The sequence below is a fragment of the Cannabis sativa genome, chromosome 4, assembly GCF_029168945.1.
Source record: "Cannabis sativa cultivar Pink pepper isolate KNU-18-1 chromosome 4, ASM2916894v1, whole genome shotgun sequence".
Classification (NCBI taxonomy): Eukaryota; Viridiplantae; Streptophyta; class Magnoliopsida; order Rosales; family Cannabaceae; genus Cannabis; species Cannabis sativa.
The window spans coordinates 71,398,524-71,422,697 of NC_083604.1; the positions used below are offsets into that span (position 1 = coordinate 71,398,524).

Consider the following 24,174-nt stretch of genomic DNA (forward strand, 5'->3'; position numbering starts at 1 on the left):
GTCACTAATTATATTATCAAATATTAGACACACTGATACACCCATCTATATGCATGGTAGAATTTTTTTATATTTTATATATTTTATTTATTTATATGAGTTTTTGACCTTCTTAACTATCGTTTCACTTACACTTAATTTTCCAAGCTCAAATTTTAGTAATAAAACCTTCCAAACTACTAAACTGTTAGCAAATTTAAGATATCATCTGATTAACTCCCACTGCTTATGTATACACTCTTGTACACGTAGCACATTTATATTAGGGGCTTTTTTATTTTTACACTTCAAAATAGTTTTTTTTTTTTTTTTTTTTTACATTTTTACAGAATTCTATATAAAAACCTATATTGCAACTAGCGCTTCAATCTAAATTGCAACAAAAAATCGTATAGAAACCCTATTACAACTAGCACTGCAACCACTTTAAAAACTCAAACCGTAAATTTGAAAAAAATAATATATGAAGTAATTCCCCTCTACACTATTACACTTAATATCGTTATTTTAAAATTAAATAAAATAATAAAAAATAAAAATAGAATATTAAAAAAATATAAATATATTATAATTTGAAAATATTTTTTATAATTTTTAAATAAAAAAAAATATACCAATATAAACGTCTCACGTTTACAAAATATACACATAAACAGTCCATATTAACAATTAACTGTAAAAAATAAATATCACCTTAAATTTACTAAGGAATTGTAGTTTGAAAAATTTTACCACCAAAATTTGAACTTGAAATTGAGAGTGTTTAACCGCAAAAAAAAAACACTTTTTTATATAAAAAAAACCACAACTTTTGGAGGGATTGAAATTTGTACATTTTTGGAGGTCTCTATCTCTCCTCTCCCTTCCTCATTCCCTCCACCTTTCTCTGCCCTCTACAAAACATAGTGTAAAGAAAGCAACAAATATTTGCCTTGAATCATGTAATTAATTCACAATTTAAAGAGGAGCACACAAATTCGGGGGAAAAATTACATCTAAGTTTTAGATGGATATTAAAAATTTGAAGTGAAAAAGAATATATGAGTTTATAACAAGCCAAACAAAGAAAAATCCTAAAACAATTCAGAAGATAAAGAAAAACTCAGGTCATAATAGACACATTACGATCTACTGTGTGCGAGATCTGCTGCTTTCTGCATTCCTAATGGGCAAGAAGTAAGGATGTGCCTGCATGGCAAAAACGTCATGTCAACAAACACTTCACTTTAAATAATAATGAGCCAACAATGATGATTAACAATAAAACATTTTAGTCCCAGATTATATCTTGGGGGAATACAATTCATGAGAGACTATATTTCATCATTGGAGGGTAGTATGCTACATGGACATAAAGTTAGAAAAACACCATTGAAAAGACAAAAAGTGGTCTACTCAGTCATCTCCAGCTAAAGGGCTATTTTAGATAGAGAGTAATGAAAATTGGTGGGATACCTATTTTGGTAAATTTTCACTCTTTTACAAAAATCCCATTCACTTTTCTCTCCCATTTTGGAGGAGAATCTTTTTGATGGACCTACCTACATTTTCTCTCCCCTTCTTCCTTAACAAATGACTCCAAATTTTGCTTCTATCCATTTTTTCTAAATTTTCTTTCATTCACTTTTATCCTCTACCAAACATAGCCAAAGAATTACTGCTTATTTCCGAATTCCGAAAGGCCAGTACGGCAGTACCTATAGAGCTGAATATACAAACAGCATAAAACCAATAATGACAAGGCAGGCTCCAGATGACCATTGAGCTCAAACCATGTGAATTGTAATCAACCACAACATGCTTGTTTGGGGCATCTGATCTGGTAATAGAAAAAAAGAACTGGACCATCTTTTTTAGACATCTATTTAAAGAATAAAGAAACATACCATTGCTTCTTTTGCAGTTGGCCTCTCCTGGTGATCATATCGTAGAAGGCTGTCTACAAAGTCAATTGCCTTCAAAAACAAACCACAGGAAATGAATCCATAAATTCTGAAAGCTGACTAACAAAGGATTATATTTAAATTAACTCGTAAGTGTTTACCTCAGGTACTGCTAAATGGTGATTATCAGCATTCATAAACTTTGTCCAAGATTTCCGACTATGCCTGTACAAATGTAAAAGTTGGGTAAATTATAGTTCAAGATAATTAGAACAATCCTCTGGATGAGGAAATTGATAAAATGATACAAATAATATATAATAATATTAACCTTCCAACAAGAGCTGCAAGGTGTGGGTCCAACTCTATGCGATACTTCGTCAGATAAGCATTTAATTCATCAGTTCCCAGTACCTGTTGCAAGAAAATGTAAAAGAAAGACCTTAACTTTCATCCTGTTCAGAAGGATAATGAAATTTTCAGCATTTAGCTGCCAACAAATGAACCTCAATTTCTTTTTAAAGAGTGTTATGACGTCACATATAATAAAATATGAAGGATACAAATTTAGAAATAACATGTTTGATTAAAAATAAAAATGTGGGTCATAAAGAGGAATTGTATGACAAAATAGAATGGTATCTGAAAAACATACCTTTGCTATTTTGACAAGCTGATCATAGTTATCATGCCCATAGAAGAACGGTTCCTTACGAAATATCTGCACGGGTACAATTTCTTAAGAATAAGCATCACACACCTTGACAAAATATCAATTTTGAACTGCCTACCCATCTGTCATCCATGGGTGAGTAGGCATGCAGATCAAATTAACTAACTAAAGCAGCCGTCAAATGAGACAATAAATCTTAGCTAATATATTAGTACTAACGTTTCCCAAGGCATTGTAGCAGACCACTCAAGGTGGTAGGCAACCAACATATATTACTCTAACTATACAGAACAAAATTACATAAAAATGCTTACCATGCCGGCAAACATACAACCAAGACTCCACATGTCTAGAGAGTAGTCATAATCTTGTAAATCAACGAGAAGCTCAGGTCCTTTAAAATATCTGCAAAGCACATATGTGTAAGGAAAGAAAATCACAGGACAAATATTACTTGCGGATAAAGTAAAATCATGCATACAAAAGGAAAAACTGTTGACATGCCATAAAGTAAGCCAAACATGAATCAACTGAATTTCACAGAGAACATCAGTAGTTAATAATGCACTGCATGGTCTACCATTTCTCATTCTAAAACTAATTTAATGCATACAACCTTGAAGCAACGCGAACATTATATTCTTTCCCGGGATGATAGAACTCTGCAAGGCCCCAATCTATGAGACGAAGCTTACGCTGCTCGTGATCAATCATTACATTGTGTGGCTTCACATCTCGATGCATAATACCTTGCGAGTGGCAATAATCCAAAGCCTACATGAAGCAAGTCACAAAGATCAAGTTGAAGATCACTAGATATGTAATGCAAACCCAATTGTCCGTTAACTTTGATGATAATGACAAAGTTTATACTCATTCTTGAGTTGATTGTGGGTCAGCAATAAGGCAACAGCTATAAATAAGATATGGACATCAAACCAGGTGTCAGGGAAAATGCGAGCAAATATATGTATACTGTATTTGAATACTTGACAACTCACACATCAGAACACAACATTACATCCTTCAATATATTAATTAGTAATATAAAACCTACTTACACAAGACAAGATAAACAATGATTAAACATGCAAAGGAATGTAGCACATTAATGTCTGTTTGAGTGAACAAAAGCCTTACCTTCAAGAGTTCATATATATAGTAACGAATATCAAAATCTGAAAGTGTTGGATAAAGCACTTTAAAATCTGTATTATTCACATGTTCAAATATTAAGCTCGGAGTCTTTGATTGTTGGTCTCTAACAATATCAAGCAGCTTCACAATATTTGGCCCTCCACAGAGATTCTGTAGTATCTTGATCTCCCTCTTAATCTGCATTTAGATGGTAGAAAACAGTAATAAAGGAGTTCTATCAACAAACAAAATTTTAAGATACAGAAGGAAAAAGAACAGTTTCACTGTTTCATACAAAGACCATTGCAATAATGACAAGAAGTATTGGAAGTCTGAGATTCTTAGCTTCAGCATATCACATAATCCCCTCAAATAAACAAACAACCTATTTACTGATTGTGAATTGTTAAAACAGATCCTTTAATTTATTATTTATTTCTATTATTTGAGCAAAGGCCAAGTCATGCAGTGAAACCTCAATAAGCATCTACTTTCTAGTTGTTTTACGAGATCAAATTCATTCATTTAAAAGCATTCAGTTGTCCATATCTACTGTACTAAATTGTTTCTCCAATAAACTAGAGGAGTTGTTTTCTTCTACATAAGAAATTAAACTTGTACTAATAGGAAGAATTACAAGTTTGAAGTGGACAAGTAACCCACACAAGAAAAATAGGAGTCTAATCCCTAACAGATCAAATCAAAATACATAAAACCTTTATTATTATTTACATCAAACAAACAGCACCCAAAATTTAATTCTATTACATATGCAGTCCACATTGTCTTTACTATTCTAAAAAGCTTATCTTGTTGTTTTTGTAGCGGACCCAACAGGTTGCCAAAACAGCCACCTTGCTCAGAGTAAGCTATTTCTCCAAAATAGAATTACGTGTATGCGATAGTATCAATCAATAAAAGGGAAATGCAAGGCAAGATCTCACCTTCTTCTTTTTCACAGGTTTGAGAATCTTAATTACACATTTCTCGTTATCAGTACAGTGAACCCCCTCAAAAACTTCACTGTACTTTCCCCTCCCGACCTTCCTGACCACCTCATAATCATCTTGCTCCCTGCATAATCACACAACGACAAACAATAAACTTAAGTTTCCGTACCATCATTTTCAGTATACTTTTTTTTTTAGTTCAAACAAAACCGGAAAAAAAAAAACTCAAAAGATTCCGACTTTCCCTCACTTTCTCAACATCCAAATACCAACAGAAATCAAGAAAGGTAAGGCATATATTTTCATTCACTTACCCCCACTGAACGGTTAGGGATTCATAGTCCCAATACTCCTTGGGACGAATCACGTTAACATCGGAGTAAACCCTAGCCTTGGAGGCAGCGCCGGGGCGGCGAATCGATTTACCGATCTTCTGCGCCAGGTTTTCCGGCAGGAGAGGAAGCGGAGGGAGGCGGTTGTGAGAAGGCTTCTGGCGATGGTGGTTGGGCGAAGAGAGCAAGGCGGAGGAGGAAGAGATTCGGCGGAGAAGAGAGATGGGGCGGAGAGAAAGAGAGGAAGAGGAGAGAGAGAGGTTTGGAGTGAGAGAGAAGAGAGAGAGGAAGAGAGTATGGGTGGTTGTACGAGGGTGGGAGAAGAGGAATGGCCTTTTGGCCATCAAAATTGGGTGTTTATTTGTAAAAATGGCACACAGAAGCACCAATGCGCCTCTCCTCCTTTTCTTTTCTTTTCTTTTCTTTACTTAGTTACCTTACCCCCCTCTCTCTCTCTCTCTCTCCTTTTTTTCTCTTCCTCGTTTTTGCTATTTTATTTCTTATCTTTTTGACATTGTTTGAATTTTTGTCTAAACTAAATTCCTTAATTGTATTTCAAGATATTTGCTAATTTTTGTTTATTTTTACTTTTAAATGGCAAGTTTAAACTTCAAAGTAGGGTTTGATTTCACCAATTTAAATTTAGTAGGAAGTCCAATTTAATCTGCACTATTTTGTTTAAGGCTATTTACATAAATGTAGAAAAATAAACAATAATTTACATATATATGACCACTCTTTACACTTTTTTTTCTCTCCCTTCGATTTATCTCTCTTGCATTCACTTCTTTCTTTGTCTCTCACTCTGAACTCTTCTCTCTCTGCGATCAAACCCTGCAATCAAGCTCTTCGATCAAACTCTGCGACCATCGATCAAGTTCTTCTCCACCAATCAATTCGCACAAATCAATCTCATAACAACAAACAATCTCATCTTCATAAATAATCAATCTCATCTCCAATGTTCAACACTGGCAACAACAATTGAATAATACAAATCAAAACAAAAAAGAATGTAATATTCAAGAGAAATTCACATCATTCTACCTATATAAATTAAAATGTTAGATATTATGTAAATAAATCATCAACATTCCATAATTATATTACACGATTATAGATATGCATTGTGTATAAATTTATAATAATTCATTTTCTTATTTATCAAAACATGTATCATTATCATCTTGATACATCTTTTCATCTTTTCATTATCACCACCAATAATAAGGTTTTAATTCCAATACTTCCAATTATTTCAGTATAAAAGTAAGTACGGGTCGATCCCATGTTGACTATGATTAATTTATTATTCACTATTAAACATAAATTATATATATTTTAATTGTGGTATGTAATTTGGTTAGTGTATATATATATCTTTATATATTAAAAGTGCCTATCTAACGGCAATTTTTGGTTTAACAGAATATGCTTTAAAAATAAAAGAATATTCTGTTAACTTTAACGGAGAAGAACCAAAATACATTTTTAAAATTAACACTGTTATCGATTTTTCTCTATCATTTTTCTCTAAATTTGTTATCGATTCCAATCTCAGAAGCCCTATCAAAAGGTGCAATTCCAGCTGCTGCAACAATATGTGCAACTGAACCAGCGGAGGTCTATCAAATCAGAAGAAGAAGAAGAAAAGAAGCCCAATTCATTTTCATCGCATGCCCAACTCTTTAAATCCCCAAACACTACACTGTATATCGCATGCCCAACTATCCCCAATTTATTTTCATCGTTTCCGTTACAGATCTTGAACGTGTTCGGAGAAGAAGAGGACGAACGAGCAAGAAGAGGCCTGTACCGAGGAGAGATCGTCAATGGGGGACGCCGGAGGGAGAGCACCGTCAGCTCATAGCCCAACTCTTTAAATCCCCGAACACTGTGAAATCCTTTCAATTATCGCTTGCGATTACATTACCAATATTCTATTTTGTGAAGAAGCATGAATTTTAGATCTTGGATTGCCGAAGGGATTCCGGGTCTGGTTCCAGTTCTGGTGAGGCCTTTTCTATTATTAAGTGGCTATTGGCTATTGTTTCATGCATGAATTTTAAATTCAAAATGGTCAATTTGGTAATGGTATAGATAGATAGATATATATTCATTTTAAGCTTGTATATTGCTGGTGGATTTCTTCACAGGTGTGGGAGCTGTTTCGATTTGGAGTGTGGCAGTGGGAGTTGCATGCATACATTTTGTTGGTGGGTTTGCACTCAGGCCTTATACCATTCCTCATGTAAGTTTCTTCTTGTATTTCAATGCAATTATAATTTTCTATTTGCATACTGGCATAACAATCCCCGGGCAATTTTATAAAAGCTGGCAATTTTATATTTCGACGCCATTAAATTTGGCTAAAAGAGAATATATATTTGTATATATATTTTATGAACTAAAAAAACGAAAAAACTTAATTAGTAGCTAAAGTTGTTAACTACTCTTTAATCAGAAAAAAAAAAGTTGTTAACTACTCATAATTTTAGTGATAATATTTCTTTGCAAAAAAAATATAATTTTTGTGATTTAATTAGATAGATTTTTCTGTTTTTTTGTTTTTGTTTAAATATGAATTTCATAGCCCAATTTATAACCATTGCAGACACCAAAATTTCATGTTTATTGCAGAAAAAAGGAGAAAAACAGAGAATTTCCACTCTTATAAAGTAATCAAAGGCTTTACAATCTATGTTACCTACTATACATTTCTCACATCATGATTTTTATTTGACCATTTTCTATTTAGGAACTATCTTTATTTGTTCCTACTATATATTGGAAGCTTTACGAATTTGAAGAGCACTATAGGTTCTATTTTTATCTGAGAATTGTTGGTTGTTTGACTTATTTTCTCAAAAAATTTGGATGTTTCCTTACACTGTTTCGTCAGATATTTTTATTTTAGAGAAACTGGTGAAAGAGCAAGCTTCCGTGAAGACAGATCTAGACATGGCGGTACCTCTCTTTGTTTCTTCCTGTGTCTGTCGGTGCTTTCGTTTAATTTGTTCGATCAAGCTCGCACACAAGAATTTTTTACCAATATATGATCGTTAAGGTTTGGTATTCTTCCTTTTTTCTATGGGAGGCTGAAGATGTAGTGATATAGATATTACTAATGGTGATTTAATCAACTATTTAAATGCAGAACATTAGAAGAAAAGTTATAGAATGCGTTTAATGAAAATGCTAAACTCAAGGTGAAACAGAAAGAGGATGAGAAGCTGTAGAATGGTTTAGAATCTAAATTTCTTACGAAAACACTGCGATCAACTCGCTGAAACTTTAAAGCAATTAGCCAGTCAAGTTCATGATGGTACATACATTATGGATATATATATATACAATATATTTGGAGCTCTATTTTTCTATTCTGTTTTTATTACGAGTTTAATGTTATTGAAAGGAAAAGAATGCTAATTGTAGTTTCCTTCTTTTAATAGCTGAGAAAGATAAGGAGTTATTTGAAGGCAAACTGTCTGCAAATGCAAATTTTCTTGATGATTTGAATCAGCAAATGAATTAATTTGTTGCAAAATCATCCAATATAGGTTATGATACCACTGATTTTGTAAATTATTGGACGCATTTTTAATTTTCTCTTAATTATTGCTACTATATATTTGTGTTTGTTGGGGGAATAACTTCCATGGTTATTTTTATCCTGTTTCATGATTGGATTAGATGTAATTAGAATATTTATGATCAACTTTCTTCTGCTATATATCTTTGCCAAAGTATCATTTTTTTCTTTTTAGTTTTTGCTTGCTTTAGATGGAAACCCACTAATTAATATTGTTTGTATAACCCACTAATTAATATTGTTTGTATTATAGAGGGAGTAAGAGAAGAATCACATCTTTTAGTTTTATAAGATTTGTTTTTGTATTAGTCACAATGGTGTTTTTTTGATATAGATTCTTGGATAAGAGTCATTAGACATAATTTTTTGAGTATTTCATTTTAGATTGAAGAAAGTAGACTACATCAATGATGACTCTGTTGGCTTAAAAGAAACAGTGTGTTTAAGCATAATATTGGAACTTGAAAAGCTTGTCCCTTCAATCTAGGTATTATATTGCTCTAACTATAAGCATTTTTACTCTATATTTGTGCTTAGGGCTGTGAACGTTTGGCTTACTATGGGATTTCGACTAATCTTGTTACTTATCTTATGAAAAAGCTGCACGAAAGAAATGTCTCGGCAGCAAGAAATGGTACCACTTGGGGAGGAACTTGCTACCTTGCACCTCTTACCAGAGCCATCATGGCAAATGCTTATGGGGAAAAATATTGGACTATTGGTATTTTATCCACAATTCACTTTATTCAACTTTTTTTCAATCTAAAACTCATGTACCTGTATGCTTTGAGGACACTTATATGACATGCTGTCATTTTCATTCCAACATTGAATATAATAAATTCTCAAACTTATTTTATGATTATGATTCATTATAATAAATTCTCAAATTAACAATCATCAATATAAATATTCAAGTATCAATATAAATATTCAAGTATGAATAAAAAAGAACAATTCAAAATCAGAACAAATAAATATTCAAGTATTTCAATAAATTCATAAACAAATAAATCAGAACAATTCAAAATCTCAAATCAAGAAAATTAAAAGTTTAGATTTATAATCTTTACAAATATGAAAAACTTAAATAGATCTATTTACCATTGTTGTTGCCGTTGCTTAATTACTGAATTCTTAAACAAAAACCACTAGAACTTATATAAAAGTAATATTTACCTCTCATCTAGTATTAGTAATATATATATATATTTTATTATTATTAGTATATATATTTTGGTGAATGGTATATGTATTTTTTGTTATGCGATATATCATTTTTTTAAAATAATATTTAAGTTCTATTTTCTATTGTACTTTTGTTGCCATGATATATAACATTAGCATCCTATATATTTTTATTTTTATTTGTTGTTATTATATATATTTTGATTGTAAGGTATATATTTTTTGTTATATGGTATCTAAGTTTTATTGTATAATATATCATTTTATTTTAGATCATACATGATTAATTTTTATTTTTTTGTAAGTATGGTATAATTATTTTATGGTTGCATATAATTTTGTTAATATGGTATATACATTTTTTTTAATAATATTATATTATTTTATTTTATTTTTTTTATTGTAGGTATATATATTTTGTTGTATGATATATAATTTTTGTTGTCTATAGTATATCATTTATTTAAGATGATAGTATACGTATTTTGATAGTGGTACAGTAGAACCTCTATTCAATAATACACTTGGGACCAAGAAAATAATATTCTAATTGAGAGGTTATAACTAAATAGAATTAGACTTGAAAAAAAAAATCAAAATATCCAAAAATATCAATGTAACAAAAATACCAATAAACAATTCTTAATACTATATTATAATAAAATTATTTTCAAGTACATATAATATTTATACATGTACTATAATTTGAAATAAAATTATTAATTCTACATAAATAAATTTATAAAATATATGTATTTTTTTTTAAGATGTAATTATTCTTATATAGAGGTATATTTTATTAATACGAGACTTAAAAAATGTATAACTAATTACAATATAGAGGTTATTCTTATTTATAACTGGCCCAAATTGGGACTTCATTTTTTTTATAACAAATTAGAGGTTATTCTTGAATAGAGTATTCTTAAATAGAGGTTCTACTGTATATATAATTTTGTTAACATGATATATTTATTTTTGAGTATTAATTTAGTATTGTTATAATTTTTTTGTAGTATATAATTTTATTACTACGGTATATTAATTTTTAGTGTTACGATATATCAAATACTATTGTATATATTTAATAATCTGATATATTTATTCATAATATGCAATACTAAAAAAAAATTATATAACTTCATTTAATTATTATTTTTTTTAAAAAAATAATATCTAAAAAATATATTTTTATAATTTTTATTAGTTAATTTATTATATTTAATTATTTTTTTTTTAATTTTTTAAAAATAATTTTCAAAATTAAAGTATTTTCATCTCAGCCCGAGTTAAAATCCCATATTGGGACAAGAATACTAGTGACTGACTCACTAAGGTGTGAAAAAAAAAAGAAATGCTAAAGGGTGCCAGTGGTACCTAGCACTCTGCTTTATGTCAATATCGCTATTGGTATAACTAAGTATCGGGTCCCATGTAGTTTAATATAATAAATTTTAGGAAGTATCGCTACCCAATCGTAACGTGACATGTCGAGAATAGTTACTCTGGCTAATGCTAGTCAAAAAAAAAAAACAGGCATGCAGCCAAAAAAAAAAGCACAGGAGTCAAAAGGCGCGGCTCTTTCCTTATATTTTGGGCCCAATCCAAACCCAAAGAAAACGTTTGAGAGGAGGCTGACATGTCACGTGACCACCTCTCCCCATCTGTTCTTCCATTCCCATTTTCCATGCCCACACGGCGTGTTTATGATATTCATATATAAATAAATGGTTCACTTAATTTGGCGGAATCAAACTGTCACAGTAATATAATTATAAGCACGCAAAAGCGGGAAACTTCGAATGAAAGAGAAGGACAGACAAACAGATAGATAGACCACTCCTCACTCAGTCCCACTCGCACCCGAGCCATTATATGTAAAAGCCACCCAACCCGGTTCTCTTTCTCATTCTCTAGGGTTTCAACTCTCTCTGCCAATACACCCAACCTTAAAGGATTAATAACCATGGACGATGTTAGGGCCACCTCTGCTTGGGTCGCCACTCACTCTTCGCATGTCGTTGTCGACTCTTCAGGTTTATTATTATTATTTTTTTTAATACTAGAAAAGTGAGATTACACTTTCGACATTTTAATTTGTTCATTATTATTATTTTACGTTTTAATTCTGTGTGTATTGAATATACAGGGATAGAGAAAGTGGTGAAGACGATTGATTCGATTCCGAAAGTGAAATGGGATTTTGAAGGGATTCACTATTTTGATAATGGGCCTCTCACCGTTCAGTACCTCTTGGTATTGGACGCTTTGAATTTCTGCTTTTGGCCTGGTATACTCTCTTTTCTAAACTTTCTTATCTTTGTCCTTTTTTTAATTTTTCTTCTTTCCTAAATGTATTTTAAAATAAGGATAGTGTTGTACTGAATTGTTGCAGATAATAATGGGACCAACCAAAGGAATTCTTTGTTTTCTTTTTAGTTTCTTAATTGTTTTTTTTTTTTAAAAAAAAAAAATTGCTACCAAAAATATACATTTTAGATTCTTATTCTCTATGTGGTAATTTGAATTGATTGTCTCTGTGTTCAGTAATAGTACTAAAGCTAGATAGTGTTGCATGTAGTAAGTTCTTGGTCTTTTGTAGAATGATTGGAATTTTGTACTTTCTCCTTGCAAATTTTAATTAGTATCAATAGACAACACAAATCGTCCCTTTCTAGTGAACTAACCTTATATTAAAATAATTCATCCATGAATTACAATCTCTTTAGTTTCTTCCTTTTCTATTATGATTGATTTTCCTTCTTATTCTGATTGAATTTTATAGATGCTGATTTAAATTATGATAATTTGGCTTCGGGTCTGAAGGAAGCTCTACTGAATGACAAGTCAGCTTTTGATGCAGATCGCTTGCAGAGTTACACTGGTACATAGCCTTATTATTTGAATTTTGAAGTCCATCTTTTTAATAATCATACATGCATACGGTCTCACATACTTGCACTTTGCTGTTATGATCACCAAAATGCATGGATATGATGTAGATACATGTATATATTTCTCTATCTTGAGCTATTTTCTTTTGACATTATATAAATGTATGGTCTTAAATAAACTCAACCAGGGACAAACTAGATTAGGTGGTAATTGTTTCTGGTTGTAGATTACTTACTTAAAGACTGTAATCTGTGACAACTTACTACTGAATCACTCTTTTTTTTTTCTGCAGCAGCATAGTTAGATTTTTCATTCAATTACTTAACTAATTCTACAGCTTGGTTTGTTAAGCACAATAGGAAAAATGGAATCTTTGTGGCAGATTTACAGATGTAACCCTATCTTGTTTTTAAAACCTACACCAACTTTGACATATTTTAGATTAAATGTCTATAGAGTATGAGTTTTTTTCTTATCTCAGCCTATGTTAGTTTTCGTTCTCAATACAATTCCTCTTAAGGTCTTGTAGAAATTTAAATTTGATTCACAAACAAGGAGTTAAGTTTGCAAAACATTCAAGCACATGTTAGGCCATGGTCTTTCTTAGGTATTGTAAGCTGATGAGACATCTTTGCTTTGCAAGGTCCTCAATTACGAGCGCTGTTAAAATGGCCTAGGCCACTCCCCTTGGAGGATGAACGCATTCGTTTGCTGCATGAGGTGACTTCCAAAACATAATAATTAGATATTCTTTTGGCTTACGTTTCTAATTGTCTGTATTCTATTATTTTTGGATCTTAACTAATGGGGTGAAATTTTTAAGGTTGGATTTGAACTGGAGAGAAGCTTTGGTGGCAAAGCATCTAACCTTGTGGAGTCTAGTGAAAAATCAGCTGTTAAACTTGTAACTCTTGTTGCGAGTCACTTTCCTGGTATCCTTTTTAATTGCTTAAAAAGTTCCTATTAGGTTGTGTTTCACATAAGCTGGTATTTTGACATTTCTGTTTTGTACAGGCTTTCGTGACCACTCACTCTACAAAGGACACCAGGTATTCTTGTATAAAAGAGCCCAGATATTTGCTGCTGATCTATGGGGTGCATTCCAGGGCCAAGGATATGGAGAATTCAATGACATTGGCTCTATCACTATAATGGCGGATTATATTGTTCCAGCTGTTCTACGGCAGATTGGTGTGCTCAAATATAGCTCAATCCTAGCTAGCAAAATTGAAGCTGATAGTGAAATAGTTCCAGGTAGTGAGGAGGAAGTTGAACTGAGAGCTTGCTCCATTCATGCGGTTGAAAAAATGAGGGAGTTAATCAGTAACAAATCAGGAAATCAGGTATAACCAAAATCTCCTGTAACTAACAGAGAGATTTTCTCAATGCTGATTCTGTTGTGAATTTGTGAAGCTTCTTATCTTTTTCTGACATGAGAGCTTAATCTAATAAGTGATGACATGAACCCGATAGTAGTATAGTACAACGCTCTTACCATCGTAATATTTCAAACAGGGTGTATGTGATTATTATCAGTAGGTTTGCACACATTGATATGCTTTTTGTTATTGGAAATTTGGGTATCTCAAGCATGATATACTACTTTCTCGGTTTTTTCAGGTACTCAGCGTGGAGCTAGATCTGTGGCTTTGGTCTTTTGGAGTTCAGGTTCCAACCCTGAAACACCACCGAACACTTTCGATATATTACTAAATGCACAATATGTTCTTCATTGTTGCTGCAATTATATCCTAGTTATGATTAGTGAAAACAGTTATAATTTATGATGAAATAGGAGGCGGTCTCAGATTTTGCTATAGTCATTAACTACTAGTCACGGTGTCTTTCATTTGAACTATGCTAGTGGTTGAGAAAGAAATCTTTATTTACATAATAACTGTAAAAACATTGTCATTCAACTGGGGTACTCAGTTATTATTTAGCATTCATAAACGCAAATAGGACTTTTCCATGTATGAGATTTATGGGCAAAGCTCCATCATAACTACTTTTCAGAACATCTGGTGCCCTTACTACTTGGGGCCCCACATGCCGTCTTTTGGACGAATAGCCTGCAAAGACATAATGAAAATTTTAGAATGTTATGATCAACGGTTGCAATTATTGACTTTATGGGAAAAGATGCATGATTCATGTTTCTATTATCATCCTTAGAAAGGGAGAAACGGAACCCCTTTTATTAGGCTACTATAAATTGGCAAATTTGAATAATTAATGCAATTTAGAGATGATCAGAACTGTACTAAATAATAAAGTGAGGGCTCGTTTGGAACGCCGTATTAGGTCGTATTGTATTGTATTGTATTATATTGAATTTGATTATATATCTTATTTTTATATAATACTATGTTAAAATTTAATTTATAATAAAATATTATATATTTAGGTGTCCATAAAAGTTAATACCACATATAGTTTTACATAAAAATATTGCATAAAATACAATTCAATATAATACAATACAATACAATACGACCTAATACGGCGTTCCAAACGAGCCCTGAAACAATAACCTGATCGAAAATAGCTGTTGGAATTGCCAAGGTTGCAACGGCATCAAGGGCATCTACACTATTCCAGAAATCCTTCCCCTCACATGGGCACCAAGATAGGAGGAGGTACACCTGATTATCCCCAGTTAGTCCGTGTTAGTGTAGTAGTACTATTGTTTTATGTCTTTTATCAATTTCTTATAACTGGATTTTATTGAAACCTTTCTTTGGAGTGAAAACTCTCTTATAATCTTAGATGTAACTGATCATTGTATCATTTTGTTGATGAGGATGTGTGAACCTGGTTAATTAGCATTCTTTTTCGGAAAAGAAAAAAGATCCAAATGCCGTGGATGCGAACCATTTTCCTATTTAACTAAATCGCCACCACCTTTAGTGGAATGATTTCATTATGTAAAATGAAGAACATTTCCCACCAAAAGATCAATACAATATACCAATCACTCACTGGTAAATAATATGGAACATCTTAACATGTCAATGGCCACTAGTATATATTATAAAACTCAAACTATCCTTCTTCAGATTTGGTATGCTGCAGCTGAGGCTTGATAAAGAAATTGGTCCATGCAGTGGGAAAAAACAACAGAGCTTAGCTACAAGCTTGTTTTGTAGTGAAAGTTATCTCATTACTGATTCTTATGCCAGTTTCTTACTAATCTTATATAAGATTAGGATATTACATTTATTCCTATTCGTTTACAATTTCAAACAGGGCCATATTTGATTATCATCAACCACATTATTATGTGTACTTTGTCATTGCATTATTTACATTCTTCTCCCAAAGGAAAGATTATTTCAACAACAACAACAACAAGTTCTACCATACATTATTATAGCATCATTAAAGAGAAAGATAAAGTTTCATTACCACTATCTTTCTTTATTCATATCATTACCCTTTCCCTGAAGAGATTTAAGAGGTAGAGCTAGAAGAAAGATTGGTTGTTGTGGGCAAATTTCCATCATAACTACATTTCAGTACATCTGGTTTCCTCACTACCCGGGGCCCTATGGGTACTTTACTTGCTTTTGGACGAATATCCTACAAGAGACAACAACATAATCAACATGAGCTTCAAATGTAGTGACCAACTGTTCTTATAAGCCTTTGTAATATTTGTCAGAAAAGATAATATCTATTGCAATATGGTTGGTTTTCCAGCAAGAAGTGATCAACTAAAGTTTCAACATGAGCTTCTTGTGCATTTTAGAGAATGATCAATGACATTACCAACAGGTAACCAAAAACAAAAAGAAGTGTGAAATAATTACCTGATCAAATATAGCTGTTGGAATTGCCAAGGTAGCCATAGCATTTGGGGCATCTACTATTCCAGAAATTCTCCCTTCACATGGGCAACAAGACAAGAGAAGGTAGGCCTGAATTATATCCAGTTATTCTGTGGTCAGTTAGGCTTATTAAACATGGTATGGTATGGTATTGGCACATACATAAGATGAATTATATGAAACCTGTTCTTTGGTGTATCCAAATTTGGAGAGGTAGTCAATAGCATTGAGAACTGCACGCTTGTAAGCCACAGTTGCGTCGAGATAATGCTGTCTTCCACTCTCATCAACACTTATACCCTCAAAGACAAGCCATTCTGAGAATCTTGGTTCAACAGGGCCTATCTCAAATATTGGGTTTACATGAAGAGGAGTTGGCCCCATTGGTGTCAAATACTCTTTCATTCCACCCCTTATAATTTCACACCTGATAAAGAAATTAAACCCAAGTGAGAAATGGAAGATGTATCTAGTTTTGTTCATTGTTTACTACAAATGGTAAGAGATTAAAGTATTGAACTAGTACTTAAGATCAAGAAAGCCACTCATCTCAATTGCCCCACAAAATGAGACTTCACCATCTCCCTGAGAAAAATGCATGTCACCAGTACTTAGATTGGCTCCTTCTACGAATACAGGTAGGTAGATCTTTGATCCTCTACTTAGGTTTTTTATGTCACAGTTCCCACCATTTTCTCTTCCTGGTATTGTCCTTGCAGCCTCTCTAGCTATTTTCTCCCACTCTGGGGTACCTTCTTGAATCTTTATATGCAAGAAAGCTGTGTTAGATTTTTAGATTGTAGAAGCTACATAGTTGCTATTTGGTGTTAAAATTGAGAGTATGATAGAAATAGTAGCTTCACAAGGTCATACCTTTCCTAGAACACAACCTTTTGGTGTTGGTAAGCTAGCCATTGGCCGTTGATGCACAACTTCACAAAGTTTCAAAGACTCAACTCCATTCTCAACAAGCTGTCTTTCCCTTTCATTCCAAATATTAAGAAGTTCCATTGATGGAGCTGTTCCAACTATCCCCGGGTGAGTCAAACCAGGAAATCTTACTCCTATCAATGACACCATTATAATAAATGGTTGTGTTCTGAGTCAAATTTATTAATTAAGAGCCAAAAAAGAGAAGATGAAACATGTTGAGAATGTCACCTGGTATGTGAGGAGAGTAAGCATAAATTCCTTCAAAATACCAAATAGCTTTGGTTGCAGCAGGAAAATGATCAGTAAGAAAACCACCTCCATTTTCTCTATCAAAGGTAGCTGTGAACCCCCATTCATCTCCTGGGAGTGGACCCAAGTTGCATATTTCAACCACTAGAAGATCCCCTGGCTTGGCCGGTATCCCATCTTTGTCCACTATTCTGATTGGCCCACTAAGATAATGAACCTGCAAGAGTCAAAGTTTCTCAAAAACTTGATCCTTTCAACTCATCAAAGATTGGATTTTTTTAATCTTTTCTACTTACACTTGAGAGGTCTATGAATTTAACATCTAAAGCAGAGTGGTCATCTTTAATAGCACCACCTGTCCAATCAACCATTTCTACTCTAAAGACCTCACCGGTTTTAACCTCGGCCACAGCCGGAATCAGAGGGTGCCAACGGTTATGAAGCGGCAGCTTCTGCTGCCATGACTTGTTTTTCAAGTCCACAGACACTACTAGTTTTGGGGTCAAGGGGGCCATCATAAATTCAATAATGAGTATAGACTGGTTTATATTTTTGGGTTAAATTTCGAAATGGTCCCATGTGACATCCTTTCAGTTTCAGTATAGGACAATCAAAGGAATATGTGTCACAATTAGTCTTTAGTGATAGTATGGAGAAGAGTAAGAACAAAATATGTGCTTTCTTTGGATATTAAAAAATCTTCTTTGCAGGGCTAGAGTAGATAGAGCTGCTATTTAAAGTTAGCTGTCTCAAAAGTCCTGATATAAAGAAGATTTTCAAGAGTGGCAAAGAGACTTGATGATATTTATCTAAAGAGGTGGACCACTAATTTAATTTAGTTTGAATTGAAGATTTGGTGTCGTATGATTCTTAAAAAGAAATTATTTATGTATAATTATTAAATTATTTTTCTTTTTGTTATTGTTGGAACTCACATCATCACTAATATTTATAATTGTCAAAATACATATATTATTTTAAAATATATATATATATTTGTTCTCTTATCCATATAAGATTTATCATATTTTTTTAAGAAAAATACTCTAATTATCATCTCACATCACATTAAATTAATAATATTTTAGGTAAAAAAATTAAAAAAAAATATCATGTGACCATTGTTTATATTAAGCAACACTTCACATAAAATTAATCTTGAAAATTAAATTGCAATGTAGTAAAACCATTTCAATGAACAATCTCATTTAAGATGCTCATAAGATTATTCTACATGTTAGTTAGCAAAAAGAACAAGAAAGAAAGATTACACTTTTTATAAGGGGAGATTATGTTATGATCATACTCAGCTATATATTGTAGGATTATTTTTTAAAAAAAAAGTAATTAACCTATTTCTGATTATTATCTTTATTATTATTAAGTAAGAGAGAACTTATGAGACACCTATTTTGGGTACAAAAGAAAAGAGTAAGAATATATAATAGAGACAATTGAGATAGTGTAATTAAGTGGAACCTTTTAAGCCACGGGATCGATGCATGCATACAAAGGCCCTCCCTCGTTATTAAAAGCTGTCTTGGACTTACGAAACTCCAAAAGTGTTGTGCTAGTGGTTGAGTAACCAATAAATTTTAGTTTTAGTTCTAATTAAAAAATATTTTTAAGAAAGCAAACATGTTTGGTAAAGCTTTTGCTTCTACTTTAGATAGTATAAGAACAAGTAGAATTTTTTTGTTGAGAAATTTACACAAGATATTTTTTTTTTTAATTATGTCAATTATTGTTTGATATTAATCTAGTTTAATAGTGCTTTTAAAATTATAAAAATATTTTTAAATAGAAATAATTTTATTTATTTTATTTGAATTAGGTTAAATAGAAAATTTACAATTAAAAGTAGACAAAGTAGTCATTTTTTTTAATTTTTATTTCAACTTAAAAATATTTTTCTTATTTTTCACATGAACTTTTATTTTACTAAAAATATATATGTATATTGAGTGATTTGATGTATAAATACTTAACTTTAACTTCCAGTTGCAAATAAATACTTAAATTTTATTTTGGCAATAATAATATCTAAGTTTCAATTTTAAAACTTCTGTAGGTGTCTGACTGTTAAGTGTTAAATAAATTGTCACGATAATTCTTGATTGATCCAGGTCATTAAATTTTTATTTTTATAAAAAAATTAATTTAAATATATCAATAAGAAAATAACACGTGGATAATGACATGATATTTAATAGTCAGATACTTACAGAGTTTTAGAAATATAACTTAAGTAATATTATTGCCAAAAATTAAACTTAAATATTTATTTACAATTGAAAGTTAAACTTAAATATTTATACCACAAATTACTTACTTATTTTTTTTTAATTTACAACACTTCCTAAAGCTGATATTTCTTAGCAAAAAACAAAAACACTTCCAAAACTTTTTTAGATTTGGTTGGCGGACTTAAAAATTATTTTTGGGTTTATGAAGCTCAAAAAGTATTTTGATGGTTAGATAATCAATAAATTTAGGAATTATTTCACAAATACACGAAAACAACAAAAAAATTATAAAAATATAGTTTTGCAGAATTTTAAATATTTTTACGATTTTTTTAATTTTATTTACAAAAAATACCGTCTTTTTATATTGTACTCTTGTTAATTTATTTATTGATTTTTTGTTATTTGTATATTATTTTTTGTTGTTGTTTTGATGTTATTTAAATGTTATTGTCATGTTACTTTTATGTAGTTTTCTTGTTATTTTCGTGTTGTTTCTATGGAAAACCGTAAAAATGTGAAAAAATGACGTCTTACGTAAAAGTATAATTTTTTTTTTTTATAAAAAATGACGTCTTATGTAATTATTCCATAAATTTAAGCTTTAGTAACTTTTTTTAGAACAACTTCTTGAAAAATAAAAAATAAAAAGTAGAAGCTAAGTCAAACATTAGTCTCTACAAAGCACTTTTAAATCCATGCTCCTTTCCTTAAAAATTTAAAGGAAAACGAAATGAAATTCAATTTATTTCTTTTTTTTTTTGAAACAGAATTCAATTTATTTCAAAACTCTTTAATATACATATATATATATTTAGTATAAATATTAAAGTTTTATTTTCGATTACAAATAAATACATAAGTTTAATTAAATTATAATTCTATAACTTCTATAGATATATAGTCGTTAAATTGTCAAGTAAATTGTCATATAACACTCCTTAATTAAATTTTTATTTAAAAATTAAATTAATATACTAATAAAAAAATAATACATAGATAATAAAAATAAGTATATTTTAATAAAATATAATATAAAAAATATTTTTAATTAATGATGAATACAAAAAAGATGTATTTCTCAACTTATCTTTTATAAATTATATATATAGGGCAAGATTATGGTAGAACCTAGCAAAAGTTCCCAACCGGTAGAGAATTTTTTTTTTACTATTGATTTTAGATCATGTGGTTATTATGATGTAAGGTGTATACTCTTACGATAGAATTGCTTGTATACGATTAAACTTTATACATGTTATAATAATATTAATAATTATTATTTTTTTTAATTTTTATTTTGAATTATTATTATTTTTGTAAAATTACTTTGAATTATTTTTATATTGGTATTTATTTTCAAAAAAGAATTATTTTTTTCTAAACTCATTTTTTTTTTGGCTTCTTATTTTTTAAATTTTCATAATTTACTGCTGGTTTTTTTTTTTTTTATGTTTACACCTAAACTTTTTTGCTTTGTTTTGCTTTTAGGCTGTGCGTAGTTCTAGTGTTATTGACTATTTTTTTTTCAGTGATTTTTATCTTGTTGTTGTTTGGCTGCTCTTTTGAGACGTCACTTATCAAAAAAAATAATTAATTCGGTTAGATATTATTTTTTTCTGCCAAAAAAATTGAGCTTAGGAGAAGCAAGTTGGTACGGTTCCAATTAAAGAGCATCTAAAATCATTCAAGCAATCCTACATTAGAAGAATTTTTGAAAATAAATATCTATATAAAAATAATTTAAAAAAATAATAATAATTAAAAAATAAAAATTAATAAATTTTTTAATTATTAATATTATTTTATATTTTAAATAAATATATTATTAAATATTATTATTATATGTATAAATTTTTAATTGTATACAAGTAGTTCTGTAATAAGAGTATATACCTTACATCATAATAACCACAGGATTTAAAATTAACGGTAAAATCAAGCAATTCCCTACCAGTAGGAAACTTTTGCTAGATCCTACTATATATAATATTACCCTATATATTATAAAAAAAAAAGGACTTTGTCCCCAAGACTAATTTTCTTCTCTTGACTATAGATCCATAAATTTTATCTATAAAGCATACTCTCCCCAAGAAGAAAAAAGAATTATCCTTTTAGATAAGTGAATATCTTAAACTTAAGTTAAGCACAAAAAGAATATCTTAAATTTGAGAACAAAGATTTTTTTTTGCTTTCTATCAACTAGTGTGTTGTCTTATTCTCGTAGGTCATATCAAAATGGTCCCCTAAGCAAGTTCAGCCAATCAAAACATGTGACTCAATCTCAGCATCACAGATATTTTTAAGATAAGTATATGTTCTTAAGATGGGTTCTATAGAATGGATTCACGTGATGAGGATACTTCATGATTCTACAGGTTACAAATTAATTAAGTTATAAGAAGAGAAACTCACAATAAAAGGATCAGCAAATTTGATGTCATTAGCCGAGTACTCCTTGGTAATACCGCCGCCACTAAAATCCACCATTTCAACTCTAAATACATCTCCGACCGCCGCCTCCGCCACCGGAGGTATGTCAGGGTGCCACCGGTTGTGAAGTGGAACCTTCTGTTCCCGGGGCTTCTTCTTCACGTCGATGGGGACCATAACTGTTGGGCCGTATTGGGCCATGTCTTGCTCCAACCCAATAGCCCGGACTTGAATTAAATAACCCAACTAGATGTAGTTAGTTACTTAATCTTTCAAAGGAAAACAAAGGAAGAAAGGAAAAGAAATATTACAAATGACAATAGGATGTTAGTTAGTGGAGTTGAATGTTTTAATGGGATTTTTATTTTATGAACACGTGTTGGTTTGTGTCGTTGATGTTGCCTAATGAATCCAATTTTTGGCATTTATTTTCGGGAGATACCAAAATCTGATGGCACGTTTACTAAACTGTAATTAGAATTCTAATAATCAATAAAAGAAATTAATTAGGTTAAAATATAAAATAATCGGAAACGATATTTTATTTTTTTGTTTACTAAACTGACCGGAAAGGAAATAAGAATCATTTTATTTTATTTACATAATAAGGATAGGTTATCGAAATGACTTAATTTGACTGATTTGTCATTGTTAGAACATGTAATTATTTTTTATTTATATATTTTTGAAGGGTATATTTATTTTTTTATTTTTAATTAATAAAAATATAATTAATATAAAGTAAGTTAAGCGGCAAATCAGAGTCATAAAACTTATAATAATGAAAATAAAACTTGTAATAACTTTAAACTTTACAAACAAAAGCGACATAATTTGGGATCCCAAAAATATTTTATAAAATATTACAAGTCCTTTTCACTAGCCGACCTAAGCGGCAAATCAGAGTTATAAAAGTACATCATTGGTAGACCCCAACCCGCTTGGTCTAGTGTGGCCCGAACATGTACAAGAATCGCCAAGCTCCCGCACTCATGGTTGATCACAAACCAGTTTACCCTTTCCTGCACAGTAGAGCACCCGCGAGCCAAGTCCAGCAAGAGAGTAAATACTATTAGCAATTATAATTAACATATCACATATATAATAATGTCATTCATATTTGTCTATTTAACATAGACCCGCGCCGCGTGTTACGCTCACACGCCCAATTATGTCTACGTGGCGTAGATCCACGTGTTACGCTCACACGTCTAGATACAATAAGGTCTTAGTAGGGTTTATCTCGGTTATAGTTACCGAGTCCAATCTGTTATGCCTGAACGCACAACCCTTAATCTCCATATATATAACACATAATTAATGGTGCCACCGCACTATTTGTGTCTATTTGATATAAATCTGCGTGTTACGCTCACATGCCTACATATGTTTATGTGGCATAGACCCACGTGTTACGCTCACACGTCAAGGATTGTGGGTTGACCTGGCCAACCCGAGCCCGCAAACCTGCAAGCCCGAAACTTGTGAACCCGAACTATTTCACGGGTCGGGCCCGAGTATAATTTTTTGAACTCGAAACTCACGAATTTAAAATACAATCAACCCGTCTGATGTTCAACCCTACTCAAACCGCTTGAGTCGGTCTACACTCATCTATAAGGATTACACTATAAAAGTACCCTAATTTTTTCTATTTAGAATGATAATTTTCCTACTAAGCTTTATTAATATTATTATTATTACTCATCTTCAAAGTTGCGTGAAATTACAAATGTCTCATAAATTTAATGCTACTGAAAATGACTCCCCGTGGATGAGGAACAGAGCCAAGTCAATTTCTAGCTCTCTCTCTCTCTCTTCTTCTTCTTT

The 24,174-nt window shown here is 31.2% G+C and overlaps 3 protein-coding genes and 1 long non-coding RNA gene across 7 annotated transcripts; 2 read left to right on the forward strand and 2 right to left on the reverse strand.

The window, feature by feature from the left end:
* Positions 1–926: 926 nt before the first annotated feature.
* LOC115712906 (casein kinase II subunit alpha-2) lies at positions 927–5,486 on the reverse strand. The gene is made up of 10 exons (XM_030641320.2): positions 4,958–5,486; positions 4,638–4,767; positions 3,697–3,891; positions 3,173–3,330; positions 2,871–2,961; positions 2,539–2,604; positions 2,215–2,297; positions 2,045–2,108; positions 1,887–1,955; positions 927–1,188 (listed from the first exon to the last, which is right to left on the reverse strand). The coding sequence occupies exons 1-10, from the start codon at positions 5,317–5,319 to the stop codon at positions 1,129–1,131; spliced, it is 1,278 nt and encodes a 425-aa protein (XP_030497180.1). The 5' UTR covers positions 5,320–5,486; the 3' UTR covers positions 927–1,128.
* A 608-nt stretch (positions 5,487–6,094) lies between these two features.
* Positions 6,095–8,223, forward strand: LOC133037366 (uncharacterized). Of its 2 annotated transcripts, none has more exons than XR_009687462.1 (5): positions 6,095–6,685; positions 6,738–6,986; positions 7,132–7,226; positions 7,878–8,042; positions 8,133–8,223. It is a non-coding gene; the product is annotated as an uncharacterized LOC133037366 (long non-coding RNA). The 2 variants fall into 2 exon arrangements; XR_009687461.1 differs by having other exon boundaries at positions 6,096–6,685; positions 7,893–8,042; positions 8,133–8,220.
* Positions 8,224–11,355: 3,132 nt separating this feature from the next.
* On the forward strand, positions 11,356–14,609 carry LOC115713065 (uncharacterized). Its single transcript, XM_030641547.2, has 7 exons — positions 11,356–11,791; positions 11,905–12,045; positions 12,541–12,639; positions 13,294–13,370; positions 13,474–13,582; positions 13,665–13,993; positions 14,271–14,609. Exons 1-7 carry the CDS (start codon positions 11,722–11,724, stop codon positions 14,361–14,363), a joined length of 918 nt encoding a protein of 305 aa, XP_030497407.1. The 5' UTR covers positions 11,356–11,721; the 3' UTR covers positions 14,364–14,609.
* On the reverse strand, positions 14,515–22,739 carry LOC115713064 (uncharacterized). Of its 3 annotated transcripts, XM_061114433.1 has the most exons (8): positions 22,327–22,687; positions 17,642–17,879; positions 17,354–17,544; positions 17,007–17,242; positions 16,664–16,907; positions 16,463–16,570; positions 16,059–16,232; positions 14,515–14,722 (listed from the first exon to the last, which is right to left on the reverse strand). In XM_061114433.1, the coding sequence occupies exons 1-7, from the start codon at positions 22,543–22,545 to the stop codon at positions 16,104–16,106; spliced, it is 1,365 nt and encodes a 454-aa protein (XP_060970416.1). In that variant the 5' UTR covers positions 22,546–22,687; the 3' UTR covers positions 14,515–14,722; positions 16,059–16,103. The 3 variants fall into 3 exon arrangements, with proteins under 3 accessions (XP_060970416.1, XP_030497405.2, XP_030497404.2); XM_030641545.2 differs by lacking the exon at positions 14,515–14,722 and having other exon boundaries at positions 15,883–16,232; positions 22,327–22,739; XM_030641544.2 differs by lacking the exons at positions 14,515–14,722; positions 22,327–22,687 and adding an exon at positions 17,959–18,417 and having other exon boundaries at positions 15,883–16,232.
* Positions 22,740–24,174: the final 1,435 nt, after the last annotated feature.